Source organism: Gouania willdenowi, chromosome 2, assembly GCF_900634775.1.
Source record: "Gouania willdenowi chromosome 2, fGouWil2.1, whole genome shotgun sequence".
In the NCBI taxonomy this organism is placed as follows: domain Eukaryota; kingdom Metazoa; phylum Chordata; class Actinopteri; order Blenniiformes; family Gobiesocidae; genus Gouania; species Gouania willdenowi.
This window is the reverse complement of record NC_041045.1, coordinates 4,841,740-4,858,788: the sequence shown is the minus strand read 5'-3', so window position 1 is coordinate 4,858,788 and position 17,049 is coordinate 4,841,740. Positions and strand designations below refer to the sequence as shown.

The window sequence follows — 17,049 nt, the reverse complement described above, 5'->3', positions numbered from 1 at the left end:
ATTAAGATAAGATCATTTGAGATAAATTAAGTTAAGATAATATAACACTGCTGCTGCTGTTGGTGTTCTATTATTTTGTTTTTATATATTGTTGTATAATTATTGTATATTTGTATTATTTCTGTATGTATTCGATTTATGTCACTGGTGTTTTTCTATTTTATTTGTTTTTTTATTTTTATTATCTTACACTATTCTCTTTTACTTTATTTATTCTTTTTAAAGGCTTAACGGGGAACGTTATTTCGTTTTGTACAAAATCCATGAATACTTGAATCCTTGACAAAATATAACATGATTGTTTCTCCCCTACAATCGCAATTTGCATATTACCATTTATCTCTTCTTGTGAGTTTTTCTTAATATTTAAATATATTTAATAAGTAATTTTAATTTAAGTATAGGAAGCAAAGCCACCAGAATCAATGATTCCATGGATCTAATTAAGACAATAAAACCACAAATATAAAAAAAAAAAACAGATTTCCATTAAGAAAAATAAAACGGAGGGGGAACTAAATTGAATTTCAAATAAGATATATTTCCCACAAAGGCAAAAGACACAGGAGCGCACACACTCCAGAGCGTGTGTGTCCAGAGGCTGGCTTTAAGGAGGAGTTTAAACACACACACACACAGTATCCATCAGCGCTGAGGCTTGTGGTTTCATCCTCCTCCAGAATAAGGTAAGATACTTTACTTCTGATTCATATTTTATTTTATTTCATCAATAGAGATAAACTGTTAACTGTTCATTTAACAAACATGTGTAGAATGGCTGGGAGAAGATTTTAATTTGAAAAACCTGTTGAAAATGAGAAAAATGAAATAAAATCACGAGTTTTCTCAAAAAAAAACACAGCAGTCTATGATGCATGGTTGTATCTGCAGCTGTTTTACAAAAAAATTGCACTGTGTGGAAATCTGAGCTTAAATTTAGGAATATGACACGTTCAGAAATCCTTTTAAATGTTGGTTTTATCACAAACACGGTGCAGTTTGACTAGTTTGATGTCGTATATACTAATTCTTCCATGTGATAATCACTGCTGAGGTCAAATCAGTGAGTCAGAGGTGATTAAACATGCTTCAACTCCAGTCTTTATTTACTTGTCAATAAGCACTCATTATAATAATCAGCCAGTGTTTTTAAAGGATTGTGACTAATGCACACAAATGGTGTCATAACACAGAGCTTCAGTCCGTGCACTGGATCACACACTTCAGGTTGAGTTTGACGCCTTTGAAAAGCTGCTATTATTGCCTGTGTGTGTGTGTGTGTGTGTGTGTCTGTTACAGGCGTCTGAGGGGTGAAGAATGACAGCATGAACACAAGTTCACCTGTTGGTTCTGAGGAACACCTTTAACCCTTTAGTGCAGAAAAATGAGCAGCTTTGATCACAACAGGGTAACACAAATGTGATCGTCAACATTTTGTCAGCATTTGGACTAATGAGCGATCTGAGCATTAATACAGGAAACAACAAAGGGTTTGTGTCTATTATTGTGGTTTCTTTTGGTTTTGTATATTTTCTGTTGTTGTTTTGTGTCTGTGGAGTCATTTTATGTATTTTTGTTGATATTTTGTGGGTTTCTAAAGTAGTTTTTTGTATTTGCCTTGTTATTTTGAGTTGTTTATTTGTATTTTTTTGTGTTATTTCTGTGTGTTTTGTAGTCATTGTTGTGGTTGATTTATATATTCCAGTGCTTTTTTGTTTTGTGTGTCATTGGAGTCACTTAGTGTATATATTTTTCTTAACATTTTATGAATTTTTGGAGTAATTTCTGGATTTTTGTTGTTCACTTGTATTTTTTGCAGCCATCCTTTATGTCTTTGGAATCACTTTGGGTTTTTTTTTTTGTCAGTTTTGAATTATTTCTTTTTGCAGTTTTGTATATATATTTTTAATCATCTTGTGTATTATTTTTTTTAAAGTAATTTTGTATATTTAAAATAATCTTCTGTAATTGTTTTAGTTGCTTTGCATATTTGTGTGTTTTTTTGTAGTCATCTTGTGTATGTTACTGTCCATTTGTGAACAGTTTGTGTAATTGTTTTGAGGCCAGGGCCGCCTGTCTGCTTTAGTATAAACACAAAATAAAAATAAAATGTTGACTTAATTTCCATGAACATATTTTTTTATACTACAGTAACAGGTCATACTTACATTAGTATGTGTGTGGTCTTTTCACAGAGCAATGCCGTGCATCCCCTACAGCGCTTCTTTCCAGAGATCCGGCTCTTCGCTGCATGGATCCGGTTCTCCTCCTCCTCAGAGATCCGGTTCCTGGGACCTCCTCACCCCAGAGTTCGTAAAGTTCAGCATGGAGCTGGTGAACCCCCCAGTGGAAGCCTTCAGCTCCGGGTACGACGTAAAACCTTCGTGCGCGTTCACGCTGGAGGACACGCACCTGCCGTTGCACGCAGAGGAGCTGCGCTCGTGCCCGTGCTCTGTGTACTATTACCACCATCGTCATCATCATCATCATCATCCCATTCCAACATGCACGGGTCGCAGCGGTGCGCGCTCCCGGTTTGCAGTGCTCTCGCTGAAGCACGCGCAGGTGTGCACGTGGGACGTGTCGGTGAGCGTGGACACGCGCGGTCTGCAGAGCGGCGTGTGCGCGGTGTGCGGAGACAACGCCGCGTGTCAACATTACGGAGTGAGAACCTGCGAAGGATGCAAAGGATTCTTTAAGGTGACAAATAATCAATTAGTAACAAATACCAACTAATGTACAACGTGTGCACATATATAAACATACTGTAAACATATGTAACGTTAAAGTACATAATTCACCTCAATATTACAGAGTTACGGAAGATTTCGTACAGAATAAATAAGAGTACTTCATTCCCACACAGCCTGCACAAACACGATGAAATGTCGCCCCCCTGTGGTCACAGATGGTGTATCACACCTGTTGATGTCTTAAAGCTGTGTCTGTAGATCACTGTAGCTCAGTCTCCAGTCTGTCTGTCTGTCTGTCTGTTGCAGAGAAGCGTCCAGAAAAACTCTCAGTACGTGTGTCTGTCCATGAAATGCTGTCCTGTGGACAAACGACGGAGGAACCGCTGTCAGTTCTGTCGTTTCCAGAAGTGTTTGTCAGTGGGAATGGACCGAGAAGGTAAACACATCCTCCTCCCATCGTCTGTAGCTCTGACACGTGTCCTAACATCTGTCTTAATGTTTTTACCACTCTAAAACCTGTCCAAACATCTGTCCTAAAGTCCTACTCTATGATGTGTCCTAACATCTGTCCTAATGTCTTTCTACTCTATGACGTGTCCTAACATCTGTCCTAATGTCTTTCTACTCTATGATGTCCTAACATCTGTCCTAATGTCTTTCTACTCTATGATGTGTCCTAACATCTGTCCTAATGTCTTTCTACTCTGACGTGTTCTAACATCTGTCCTAATGTCTTTCTACTCTATGATGTGTCCTAACATCTGTCCTAATGTCTTTCTACTCTATGATGTGTCCCAACATCTGTCCTAGAGTCTTTCTACTCTATGATGTGTCCTAACATCTGTCCTAGAGTCTTTCTACTCTATGATGTGTCCTAACATCTGTCCTAGAGTCTTTCTACTCTATGATGTGTCCTAACATCTGTCCTAGAGTCTTTCTACTCTATGATGTGTCCTAACATCTGTCCTAATGTCTTTCTACTCTGACGTGTTCTAACATCTGTCCTAATGTCTTTCTACTCTATGATGTGTCCTAACATCTGTCCTAATGTCTTTCTACTCTATGACGTGTCCTAACATCTGTCCTAGAGTCTTTCTACTCTATGATGTGTCCTAACATCTGTCCTAATGTCTTTCTACTCTGACGTGTTCTAACATCTGTCCTAATGTCTTTCTACTCTATGATGTGTCCTAACATCTGTCCTAATGTCTTTCTACTCTATGACGTGTCCTAACATCTGTCCTAGAGTCTTTCTACTCTATGACGTGTCCTAACATCTGTCCTAGAGTCTTTCTACTCTATGATGTGTCCTAACATCTGTCCTAATGTCTTTCTACTCTGACGTGTCCTAACATCTGTCCTACTGTCTTTCCTACTGTCTTTCCTACTCTATGATGTGTCCTAACATCTGTCCTAATGTCTTTCTACTCTATGATGTGTCCCAACATCTGTCCTAGAGTCTTTCTACTCTATGACGTGTCCTAACATCTGTCCTAGAGTCTTTCTACTCTATGATGTGTCCTAACATCTGTCCTACTCTAAGACACCTAATAACATTTGTTCTTCATAATGTTTGTCCTACATTGACTCGTCCTAACGTGTGTTCTCCTTTAAGTCTGTCTGTCCTATAACATCTGTCACAACATCTGCCCTAACATACGCTTGTCCTGCTGAGACACACCCTAACATCTGTCCGCTGCGTCTCAGGTGTGAGGACGGACAGCCTGAAAGGTCGCAGAGGTCGTCTGCCGTCCAATCAGAGAGCTCCCTCAGACTCGTGGCTCCTCAGCAGCCTCATCAGGGCTCACGTGGAATCAAACCAACAACCTTCTCGCCTCGACTACTGCAAAGTAAGACACAATGGAGTTACATCAGATATGAAACGTCAAAAACCTTTTTTCTTTAAAATAAAAAAAATAATAATTTAAATGAAACAAAACTTTAACCATTAAGAGAAAAAGAAGCATTAATCATTACTTAAATAAAAACTCAACAGAAATCTATTTCAATAACACGTCTACGGAAACCGATTAGGGCCAATTTTGATGGAGAATGTTGTCGTATATGGTGAATTGGTCCTTGTCAGCTTCCGTACATTTGACTTTATTGGCAAACCTTTGACTTTTTTCACGATATTATATTTTGAGTTTATTTCTAAATTTCAATCTCGTCTTTACGACTTTCATCTTAACATTATATTTCAACTTTATTCGACTCAATTTGCCTAAAAATTATTTTCTCCATCAAAATTGGCCTTAATCTGCTTCCATACCTTCAAAATAAAAGCAAATGACCCTATGAATATGGATCATTAAAAAACAATTTATCTCAGTCACTAAATCTGTTTGGGTAAATTTCAAAAGGCATCTGAGATATTTAATGATGTGTAGTGAAACATTTAGCAGCATTATAGCAACATATTAAAGTATAGAAAAAAGGTGCAAGTGAAGTTCTTTTACTTTGAAGGAGCAAACTGTGAGTCCTGTCAATGACATCCAACAAGTTTGTGAGTTTTATCAACTCCTGACTCGATCCATGGAGGTGATCCGAGGATGGAGCAACAATGTTCCAGGGTTCAGTGCTTTGTCCCAACACGACCAGGAACTGCTCTTCTACTCCGCCTTCCTGGAGCTGTTCGTGCTGCGGCTGGAACACAGGTAAATGCACACCTGTGTGTGTGTGTGTGTGTGTGTGTGTGTGTGTGTGTGTGTGTGTGTGTGTGTGTGTGTGTGTGATGAGCAACAGGTAAAACACTGATTCTAACTCTCAGGTCCGGCCCAGTGGAGGAGCTGTTGGTGTTCTGTGACGGCTCGGTGTGGAGTCGTCGTCAGTGTCTGCGAGGTTTCGGCGGCGAGTGGATCGACGCCATCGTGGCGTTTTCCTCTGAGCTGCAGAGGATGAAGCTGGACGTGTCCACCTTCTCTGTCCTATGCACACTCGTCCTCGTCACAGGTCAGAATAATAAATATATATATATATATGGTTATTTTTGGACTATCTTCATTTTTTTTCCTTTAAAAATGTGACTCTTTCAGTAGTTTTCAAAGTCGTCCACACTCAGTTAAATAAGTTAAATCTTTACATTTTTTAAATAATTCCAATACAACTGGTACAGTATCTTACTTACACTCTCTTTTGTTCATGACCAAACATACACAGTCACATTCCCAGTACCCATCCCTTCAAACCTGTTTTTTGGTTCATCGCATTAACCAACATTGTCACACAGATTGTTAAAGGCTGATTTAATATATGCAAATAAAGACATTCAGGTTATTTTTTGAGCGTTAAAAGACTTTGTTTTGTGTGTCCTGCTGAAAAGAGCACACGTTAAACAATTGAAAAACAAATACAATTAGTAAGATAACATCTAAAGCTGTGCTTCCCATCCTTTCTCAGGTCGTGATCCCATTTTTTCCCAAGAATGTATCTATTTATTTTTCTTATCCTGCGTTAGTAGCCACGATTAGTGACAAGATATTTTTATACAGAATTTTATTTAAACTACATTCAAATTTGAGAAAGTGAAAGTATAAAATAATTTTGATCTAGATTGCGTGTAGTAGAGAATATTGATAAAATATTAATAAAAAAAATAAAAACATTTAAATTGGTCATTTTCAAAAATCATTTACTAGACATATCGGGCGACCCCACATTGGGTCACAACCCAAGGTTGAAAAAAAATATGATCTAAAGAGAGGCTAGGAGAAGGATGATACACTAGACGGTTGGTAAAATTGCATGTTTTATGTTTTGTGATCTAGCGATGTGACATTATATCCAAAATCAACGTAAAATTTCAGAATAAGAGCCCAGCCGGGTAGTTGCGTCATGAGTTTTCCTGTAGACCTTTTTTTTGCTTTCTGCAGAGCGTCCCGGACTGAAGGAGCCTCAAAGGGTGAAGGAGTTGCAGAGCAGAGTGACACAGTGCCTGAGGGACGGGCCAGGACTAGGACCAGGACTAACAGGACCAGGACTAACAGGACCAGGACAAACAGGATCAGGACAAACAGGATCAGGACAAACAGGACCAGGACTAACAGGACCAGGACAAACAGGACCAGGACAAACAGGATCAGGACAAACAGGATCAGGACAAACAGGACCAGGACTAACAGGACCAGGACTACCAGGACCAGGACTAACAGGACCAGGACTAACAGGACCAGGACTACCAGGACTACCAGGACCAGGACTAACAGGACCAGGACTACCAGGACCAGGACTACCAGGACCAGGACTAACAGGACCAAGACTAACAGGACCAGGACAAACAGGATCAGGACAAACAGGATCAGGACAAACAGGACCAGGACAAACAGGACCAAGACTAACAGGACCAGGACTAATAGGACCAGGACTAACAGGACCAGGACTACCAGGACCAGGACTACCAGGACCAGGACTAACAGGACCAGGACTAACAGGACCAGGACTACCAGGACCAGGACTACCAGGACCAGGACTAACAGGACCAGGACTAACAGGACCAGGACAAACAGGACCAGGACTAACAGGACCAGGACTAACAGGACCAGGACTACCAGGACCAGGACTACCAGGACCAGGACTAACAGGACCAGGACTAACAGGACCAGGACTAACAGGACCAGGACAAACAGGACCAGGACTAACAGGACCAGGACTAACAGGACCAGGACTAACAGCTCGTTGGTCAAACCGAGCCACAGAAATAAATAAAACCCTGAGCGATCTGCGTACGTTGTGCATCCAAGGCCTGCAACGCATCTTCTACCTGAAACTGGAGGACCTGATGACTCCGCCTGCTGTTATCGATAAACTGTTCATGGACACACTGCCATTTTAACACTGGTGCTAAGTACACGTTCTGTTACCTCATATTTGTAAGTGTGTGCTATCTCATGGTTTCTTGTTTTTCAAAATAAAGCCAAAATAAAAGACATTTTTGAACATTATTCTAATGTTTGTTTAAGTGGTGCTTTTTTGATTTAGGCACAGCACTTCAGTTCTGGTTGTTTTTAAACCCAAAGACTAAGATCAAGAAAAATGTAGATTTCAACAATTATTAATTTACAATATGGTGTAATTAGGTAAAAATTATTTATCACAGAAGTTGGTCTGGATTCAAATTTTGCAGGTTTGTGTGGGAAAAACTTCCCTTTTTTTTTTTTAATAACTTTTGACAGCCAACCCTGCATGGTAAGACATTTAAGTTTATTTCAAATTCCACATTCTAATTTTGAAAATAATTTTTAAGAGCAAAATTAAGAAAAATACGACAGATTTTCAGTAGATATGAACCAACCAACCCCTTGAGAAAAAAACAAATTCAAAGATTAGATGTGGCCATTTCCCTGTGAAAAACCAGTCTGTGCCTCTGAATTACATGATTTCTCTAAAGTGATGAAGAGAAACTGAACAAAAGCTTCTTTGTGTTTCAGTTTCGATGAAATAAAGACATTTTGTGTGTGTGAAAGAAGACGAGAAACGCCACTGATGAACCTGAAAAGGTTAAAGATCATTGACAGCGGTGGAGGAAGAGTGTGTGTGTGTGTGTGTGAGATGACCTTTCTGCAGCTCTGGTTGGATGTGACATTAAAGCATCTCCAGCAGAAACAAAGGCTTTTGATTCCATACCTGGAGACAAAGACAAGAAGAAAAGCATTGTCTCACTTTAATATGAACCTTTTCATTATTAAATACATTACTGAAACCATTTAAAGCAGAATTATGATTCTTAATTCACTTCAGGTTCAGGCTGGAGGTACCGTCAGCCTATTCATGGTGACACATTAAGGTGAATACATATTATACTTATATAACATAACACTCGCCGATTGTTTCTATTTGTATAGGGGTCTATAGGACAAAGGAGGGACTTATATACATTAATGTAAATCAATGACCACCGGAAATAGACCATAGTAAGAGACTAGTTAGGTATTTTTTTTCGCATTTCAAAAGAATCATACATGAACATAGATTTCTCAGAAACTCCAGATATCAGCTTTAATGTCGTAAATTAATGATAAAATCATTCTGGTGGCCGGGTTCTGCTTCATTTTTGCAGTACCATACATGAACTGCCGGGAACAGTGTTGCTTCACCATTTACATTGTGAAGAACAATTGCGCAACAGAGGAAGAACCAACCTAAAGCATCAGTAATAGTTTGGGACAAAATGGAAAAGGTAAACTGACAAGGAAATGGGTAAACTCAGAGACTCCACATAGCATATCAATAGGAGTTAGCTTAGCTTAGCGACATAATCAGATGGCCAGATGTAAGAAAACCAGCCTTATCTAAGAGTTAGCACTGATTGTTCTACTACTCTCACTTGCCTCTTCAAGAGCATCCATTGCCCGTTAATCTTGTCTCTTAAACACCTCTTAAATCCAAACATAAAGCCACAGAGTATTTGTTTAGGAAAGTAATCAGTGGATTGAGTCCCCTTAACAAGCTCCCTGAATCCTAATTTAAAGAGATTACACAATGGGGGGAATCCTGCAGGGAAACGACTTCTCAGATTCAGCTGCAATTAGCATTCTCTGCTAACAGGACTAGCACTTGAATCAGCGGTAAGGATTATTCAAACACACACAGCGCCCCCAAATATTCCACTTATCCCTCTGACCTCAGTAAGGAGCGGATCTACGAAAATGAGCTCTGAACCTCTGAGACCGACTCACACTCAGTCTCTAAACACTCTAAAGAAATAAAATACAATTAATAAACACTCACTTTAGGCAGAATTAAAGGGTGTCTGCGCCAGTCGTGTTTACATCATTCACGACCAGTAAATATGCGATGCCCTTTAAACATAAAACTCACAACTTTTTCCTGCTAAAGCTTAGTCAGAAAAAATATATATATAAACTATAACAACAATATAAATGGCCATTTGTTTATATTATTGATTAATTTGTTTTTCAATTTGTTGTTTAAATAAAAAAAAATTATTCTTTTTCATCAATTGTTGAAATTATTCAGTTATCGTGTTGGAAATAAAATTGTGTATATATATATATATGTGTGTATACACAGTATATATGTGTGTGTGTGTGTACTTGAAGATAGATAAGTTCACAAACTGTTTTACTTTTTAAATGAAACAAAAATGTATTAAAAGAAAAGATTTAAAATGATACAATTTCCGTATAAATAAAAAGATAAATACATAAAAATGTGTCTACTAGCAGCAGTTTAGGCCCCGCCCACAGCCCATCCTCCTGTTTGATCTGTACAGACGAGTGTGTCTGTCAGTCTATTTCTCAGATTTTCACAATAAAAGCCTTTAAACTAATTCGCTGCTGCAGTAGCAGCAGTTTGAGCCACGCCATCTGCTCCTGTCCGTATCCCCATGTGTCTGATTTTTCAAAATAAAAGCCCTTAGGGCCCGCCCACAGCTCCTCCTCCTGTTGATCTGTAAACTTGAGTGTTTCCCTCTCTGCTCGTTCTTCTTCTCCCACAGCGTCTCATTGAGGGGTGAACTGTGAGAATCTTCTTCCTTCGCCTAGACCACCACAGCAGCACAATGGTGAGTCTCTCCCACTCACTGACATCCCATAATACCACCTGGATTTACACTGCACGTGCAGATCAGAGTGTCAATAGTTTTCCACACTTTTGTCGAGTTGCAAACACAGTCTGGGAATGGGAGCAGGCTAACACTTTCCATACGAGGCCTGAAGGAGAAGCTGGGAATGCTGACGAGTGTCACGTTCCTGTTTGTTTAGCACTGAAGCTTCCTTTTGGGTGTTTGAATCTGCATAAACATGTCAACTCCTGATGGGAATCAGTCGTAGGAGCTTGTTTTTATAAGAAAACAAGGTGTTTCGGAGCGCTGACCTTCCCATTCTGACTTTGGGCCTTCCTTTACCACAAGGACAGATCAGCAAAGAGGGGAAAAGTGCCTTTAGACGTTTCGTCCTTGGGTTTCTAGGTTTCCAAACGTAGTCAGTGGAATGAGATATCTGGGAATGATTAGAAAGATCTTCCAAATCACTCCCAGATTTGGAAGATCTTTCTAATCATTCCCAGATTTGGAAGATTTCTCTGCAAAACAAAGAGAATTCAGTCGCTGTTGAGCAATTTTAGGTTTTCTGATGGCAATGAATGGTGGGAAATCTTCCAAACATTCCCAGATTCCAGAACTGCAGCACAAAACCTCTGTGTGTGCATGTGAGAGAGAGAGAGAGAGAGAGAGAAAACACAGGAAGTTGTAGATTTCCTGTGTTGGTATTTTTCTTGGTCATTCCCGTTTCAGGTTACTGGGTGAAGTCCTGGGTGCTAACTTCTGTCACCCCTAACTTTAAAAATAACCTCCTTCCATCTCCATACACGGACCTCTAACGTGGCTCCGCCCCCCCAGTCCGGATCACGAGCTGGGAAGGCGAGGTCATCGGATCAAAATTCACAACATGCTGGAAAGGGAAAGGCCTCCCTGCACATAGTGAACGTTTTCCAGACGTCACCGTGACATTCTTCTTCAGCACTTCTGCTCAAACTACAGCTTTAAAATTCCTGCCCACAATGTGTGTAACATACATTAATGCAAAAATGATTAGTAACATGATTGATCATGTTGACTACAAAAATTTGCGCTGACGCATCATTTAATGTTGTGAATTCATGATCAAATCAGGCCGGCGGTATGCTGCAGTACCATACATAAACTGCTGGGAACAGTGTCGCTTCACCATTTACATTGTAAAGAAGAATTGCGCAACAGAAGAAGAACCAACCTGAAGTTTGGGACCATTTCACTGAAAACTTATACACCTGAGGTATAACTAACATCTATGACATGAAACTAACAGCAATATGTTAGAATTATATTATGTACAGTATATTAAGAATTTTTTTTTTTGAATGATTTTGGGAAAACTTCCTCCGCAAACTGCGTATGGATGAATGTACATTGTCCCTGTCAAATAAACGAGAAATGTGTACTTCTGGTTCCTTCAAAATAAAACGCCATGTGTTTTATTTACGGCCTGAGTCTGATGAGTCAGTTTAGTCTGATAAATGACAGAGGGTTTCCACATACCTGATGGGCTCTGATTGTAAAGTTGCGCGTGCTAAAATAAACAGCAACTTTTTGCAACAAACCATGTTTAAAATATGTATGTGAATTTTCTTATGTTAATTTTGACCAGATTTACAGCAATATTTGTGAAATTTGTGATATATTTTTCTTGCAAAAATATGTCAATGTTCAATTGAAATCTAAATATTAAATCCAAATGTTACATTTAACTATCAATGTTAAATCTAAATGCTAAATGTTAGATCTAAATGATCTGAATTTTTTCAAATGAATTTGGGAAAACAAACTCTGCGAATGTTTTCAGGTCAAATTTTCTTTTTCAACGTCTTCTGTGAATCTGGAAATTTACTTGAGGCAACTGAAGAAGCTTCTTCCTGATTAAGCATTAACTTTCAGCAGAACCACTACAGACTCGTTGTCTTCTACCTACAAAGTGGTTTAAGGCTATTTTATTTTGAAAGGGAAGGAAAATGAACATCAGAACCACGGTTCATGTCTGATATCTTTTTCTCATCTTCTTTTTTTAATTCTCTTTTTCTAAATCCTTTCAGCTTTACTAAACTTTTAAAGAAAGGTTTAGCCAATCAAACGTCTTCGTCTGACTCTTTCATGTCCTGTTTAAAAGCTACTGAACCAATCAGGAAGGGCTGCGTTTTCCGCCCTCAGCCTCATCCTTGAACATGGAAAATACTTGGGCAGGGAGTGTCTGCACATCTTTAAATCTTCTCCTGCAGGTTCAAACAAGTCTCACCCACGCTGTGAGGCAGACGGGTTTGGTCGTAAACCAGCGTCCTGCAGCCTTCAACATCATCAAATGCATTTAAGCCCCGCCCACTAACCAACAGCAGACAGAGAGCCTCAAATTCATAATTTCGTGATCTTTTGAAATATGTTAAGGTTTTATTTATTCAGACAAATTTTTTTTTAGGAAATGCACTCCTTACATGTTTTGACTGTCAACTGCCAGTCTTCTTCAGAGATGTCTGCAGATTGCTTTGATGTGTCCTTGACTTCCGCATAGTAATTCAAGCAAGTTCTTTTTGTCTTATAGGACATATATATTATATTTTGATGTAGTTTTCGTTCATGTTATTTTTTTTTTTACAAGTAGTCAGTCGCATTATTGTCACTATGACAAAAAATATTAGTCGGCGGGGTGAAAAAATCTCTTCTAAACACTCAGAGAAATGCTTTCGTTAAGGTGAAGTTGGTGTAAAGGAGTCCAAAGTCTGAGATGTTCAAATGTCTGTACTCTCCACAGCGTGAATGCATCTCCATGCACGTGGGCCAGGCCGGTGTGCAGATGGGCAACACCTGCTGGGAGCTGTACTGCCTGGAGCACGGCATCCAGCCCGACGGACACATGCCCAGCGGCAAGTCGTCAGGAGGCTACGACGACTCCTTCACCACCTTCTTCAGTGAGACCGGCACCGGGAAGTACGTTCCCCGAGCCATCTTTGTGGACCTGGAGCCCACGGTCATAGGTGAGGGTGGAAGATTCAATGTCTGATGATCACTTTTATCAGATATGCAGTGGGGAAGTGTTGGAATGTTCCACACTCAAGTCCAGTAGGTGGCAGCAGTCCTGTCCATGGTTTGATCTGCAGTCCTCAACTATTTTTGTCTCAGGACGTAAATTTATCACCTAGGGCCATTTGTGGGGCCACAAAGTAGCTTTTCGTGACCATGAACTAGTATTTAGTGGACACAATACATTTCATGTCTGGGGCTCAGTACCTTTGTCACCATTTTTGTTAAAATAGGATGTAAAATGTAGAATATGAATATATAATAAAAAAGAATGAGTATCAATGATTAATGGTTTGATACGAAAAGCTCTAAAGGAAACCTAACTAAAAAATGATTGTCCTACCGCCAATATCTAAAACAGGTCTGTGAAACTCCTCTTTAGACTGAAGACTTCCTTCTTCTTCTCTCTGTTCCTTAGATGAGGTTCGGACGGGAACGTACCGACAGCTTTTCCACCCGGAGCAGCTTATCTCGGGGAAAGAAGACGCAGCCAACAACTACGCCCGAGGACATTATACCGTCGGGAAGGAGCACATCGACTCAGTCCTCGACAGAGTTCGTAAACTGGTGAGTCACATCTTTATTGATGGAATACTGGAGAATACCACCGGGCAACCTTCTAGTATTTTGATTTCTGTATCAACGGAGAAAAAAATGACCTATTTGAATTGTTTTTGGTAATACAGTATGTGACAGTTTAGTTTCGACCAGTGGACTAGTAAAAACTGAAAGCTTTACTTGTACACCAACTTGTCTACAAGTGATATGTAATTACAGAACTCTCTCCTGGTCAGTTCTGGTCAGACTGCCCTGAGCAGGCCAGATACACTCATACACTGATAGCACTCACCAAGATCTCTGCCTGAGGAGGCTCCCCTATTTTCTGTCTACCGCTATCAACAACATACATAACACAGAGAGCACTGAACAGCAGCAGAATTACTGAGCCACACATGCTGAAAACTTGTTTAAAACTGAATTCCAGATCGCTCTGTTCCCCAAAACCCTTTGACCAAATAAACCCTGTGTCCGCATCTGACCAGCAACCCTAAAGCTTGATTCCGTCTTATTCATCCAAACCGCCACAACAACTATAGTAGCAGATTTTGCTTTATTGAGCCAAAAACCTTTACAAGTAGAACCAAATGTTTGTTTACCAGTACTACTTGTACACTGAAAATCTCACTAGTAGTATTAGTAGACTGTTTGGTAACACTTTACTTGAAGTTTTATACATGAGGGTACAGTATGTAATTCCAAAAGCCAATAGCAAGCCTGGATTTGCACTCACCCGCCAGCTTATTAACATATGAGGCTAACTAGCACGCTACATAAATGAGTGGCGTCAGTTTGATGCCATCAATGTGTTGAAAATGTGACTAATGTGCTCGTTTCGCAGGCGGACCAGTGCACGGGCCTTCAGGGGTTCCTGGTCTTCCACTCTTTTGGAGGAGGAACAGGTTCTGGCTTCACCTCGCTGCTCATGGAGCGCCTCTCGGTAGACTTTGGGAAAAAGTCCAAGCTGGAGTTCGCCATTTACCCAGCGCCTCAGGTGTCCACGGCTGTGGTGGAGCCGTATAACTCCATCCTGACCACCCATACCACGCTGGAACATTCCGACTGCGCCTTCATGGTAGACAACGAGGCCATCTACGACATCTGCCGCAGGAACCTGGACATCGAGCGCCCATCCTACACCAACCTGAACCGGCTCATCAGCCAGATCGTGTCATCCATCACTGCCTCGCTGCGTTTTGACGGGGCGCTCAATGTGGACCTGACGGAGTTCCAGACCAACCTGGTGCCCTACCCTCGGATCCACTTCCCCCTGGCCACCTACGCCCCGGTCATCTCCGCCGAGAAGGCCTACCACGAGCAGCTCACCGTGGCCGAGATCACCAACTCCTGCTTCGAGCCAGCCAATCAGATGGTGAAGTGCGACCCTCGCCATGGAAAGTACATGGCCTGCTGCCTGCTGTACCGCGGCGAGGTGGTGCCCAAAGACGTCAACACAGCCATCAGCAACATCAAGACCAAACGCTCCATCCAGTTTGTGGACTGGTGTCCCACAGGGTTCAAGGTAGGCATTAACTACCAGCCCCCCACCGTGGTTCCTGGAGGAGACCTGGCCAAGGTGCAGAGGGCAGTATGCATGCTCAGCAACACCACAGCCATCGCCGAGGCCTGGGCCAGACTGGACCACAAGTTCGACCTGATGTACGCCAAGAGAGCCTTCGTGCACTGGTACGTGGGCGAGGGCATGGAGGAGGGCGAGTTCTCGGAGGCCCGCGAGGACATGGCCGCCCTAGAGAAAGACTACGAGGAAGTGGGCATCGACTCCTTCGAAGAAGACGAAGAGGGCGAGGAATATTAAACAGGGGTCTCCCACCCCGACTCTCAGGGTCCAAAAAAAGTATGAGATGAATTTATTTATTTTCATTTCCTGTCTATATTAATTTCTTCTTATTTTATTTTCTTAAGTTTATTTTACTTTATTACATCTTTTAAAATTGTATTTGATTTATATTTACTTATTTTCTTTGAATATTTTTCCATTTTTGTTTTATTTTTCTGCTTTATTACAATAAACCTTTTCACACTCTGGAACTGCGCATGTGCGACCTGGGGGGTCATGGGTCGAGAGGTATAAAAACGTAAACAAGCTCATTCACTCTGTTGATATTTCCAACCTCAAGGCATTTGTATTGTTATTCCAGAGATCTAGTGTTTTAATAGTATTCATATTATTAATATTACACATATTCAGACTCAAGGAGGTGTCCAGGGTTTTCCGCTCATGTAACTTACAGCCAATCCACTGTTAAAAACCGATGGAAGCAGCTCAGCAGCAGTATTGAAGCGAGGGCAGTCCCCTCGCTTCCACACAGGTGACCCCTGGTTGACAAAAACACCGACTACCTGGGTCTCCAGCCAACGGAATTTGGACTCTACCCAGGAATGATGCACATATCCAAGCACTTTTGTAAAACCGATGGGAGAAGCAGTATTAAAGCAACAGACCGCCTCTGCTTCCGACTCCTGTATTTTCTCTTTTTACCTTTATTGTTGGTAGTTTTTACCACTTGACCTTAGACCTCAAGTGAGAACTGAACCAGAGTGAGTGTGTGAAAAGGCTTAAATTGCATTTAACTTTCTTTTTCTTATTTTACCCTCTTTTATTTAATTTTATTTTACTTCCTTTCCGAGTGAGAGTGTATGATTTACATTGTGGTTCTTTGTCTTCTTCTCTAATAAAGCTGTTATTCTACATTCTGCTCATCTTCACTTCCACACTGTATTCCCTAGTGAAAAGATGATAGTGGAGAGACTGTGAAGGATGATATTGTGGCCCTCGAATATGATAAAATTTTATTTTTGTAGCACCCATTGTGATAAAAGTCATCCATCACTTTTCAGTAAAGGCTTTATAAGTAAACATTAAATACAGTTATACATAAGGTTTGAAATCCTGGAAGTCGGACAAGATCTGAATAAAATTGAGTATTTTTTTAATGATTTTTCTACTAAAATAATAAAGTATGGTTGATCACTAAGGAGCGGTGTTGAGTCAAAAACACGAGTCTGGATTAAAAAGGCCTTTTTTTAAAAAAAAAAAAATTCCAGCAAGTTAATTATGTCTTTCTTTTGAAATTAATATATTAAGGTTTCATTTATTCAGACAACTTTTTATTCAGGAAATTAACTTTGATCTCCTGAGGGATCAAAGTCAATTTGACTTTGATCTAAATTTACTTTAGATCAAAGTAAATTTGCTGACAAATAGTTGCTTGA

General features: G+C 40.3%; 2 protein-coding genes across 5 annotated transcripts; both read left to right on the top strand.

Moving 5' to 3' along the window:
- The first annotated feature begins 421 nt into the window (after positions 1-421).
- On the top strand, positions 422-8,400 carry LOC114475909 (nuclear receptor subfamily 4 group A member 2-like). 4 transcript variants are annotated; one of them, XM_028467126.1, is made up of 11 exons: positions 618-686; positions 1,300-1,490; positions 2,196-2,700; positions 3,000-3,129; positions 4,401-4,543; positions 5,160-5,350; positions 5,464-5,645; positions 6,566-6,674; positions 6,843-6,958; positions 7,019-7,561; positions 8,120-8,400. In XM_028467126.1, the coding sequence occupies exons 2-10, from the start codon at positions 1,453-1,455 to the stop codon at positions 7,522-7,524; spliced, it is 1,920 nt and encodes a 639-aa protein (XP_028322927.1). In that variant the 5' UTR covers positions 618-686; positions 1,300-1,452; the 3' UTR covers positions 7,525-7,561; positions 8,120-8,400. The 4 variants fall into 4 exon arrangements, with proteins under 4 accessions (XP_028322918.1, XP_028322927.1, XP_028322908.1 ...); XM_028467107.1 differs by having other exon boundaries at positions 1,300-1,408; positions 6,843-7,561; XM_028467098.1 differs by having other exon boundaries at positions 6,843-7,561.
- Positions 8,401-10,073: 1,673 nt separating this feature from the next.
- LOC114475924 (tubulin alpha chain-like) lies at positions 10,074-16,525 on the top strand. The gene is made up of 4 exons (XM_028467137.1): positions 10,074-10,215; positions 12,989-13,211; positions 13,676-13,824; positions 14,657-16,525. Exons 1-4 carry the CDS (start codon positions 10,213-10,215, stop codon positions 15,629-15,631), a joined length of 1,350 nt encoding a protein of 449 aa, XP_028322938.1. The 5' UTR covers positions 10,074-10,212; the 3' UTR covers positions 15,632-16,525.
- Positions 16,526-17,049: the final 524 nt, after the last annotated feature.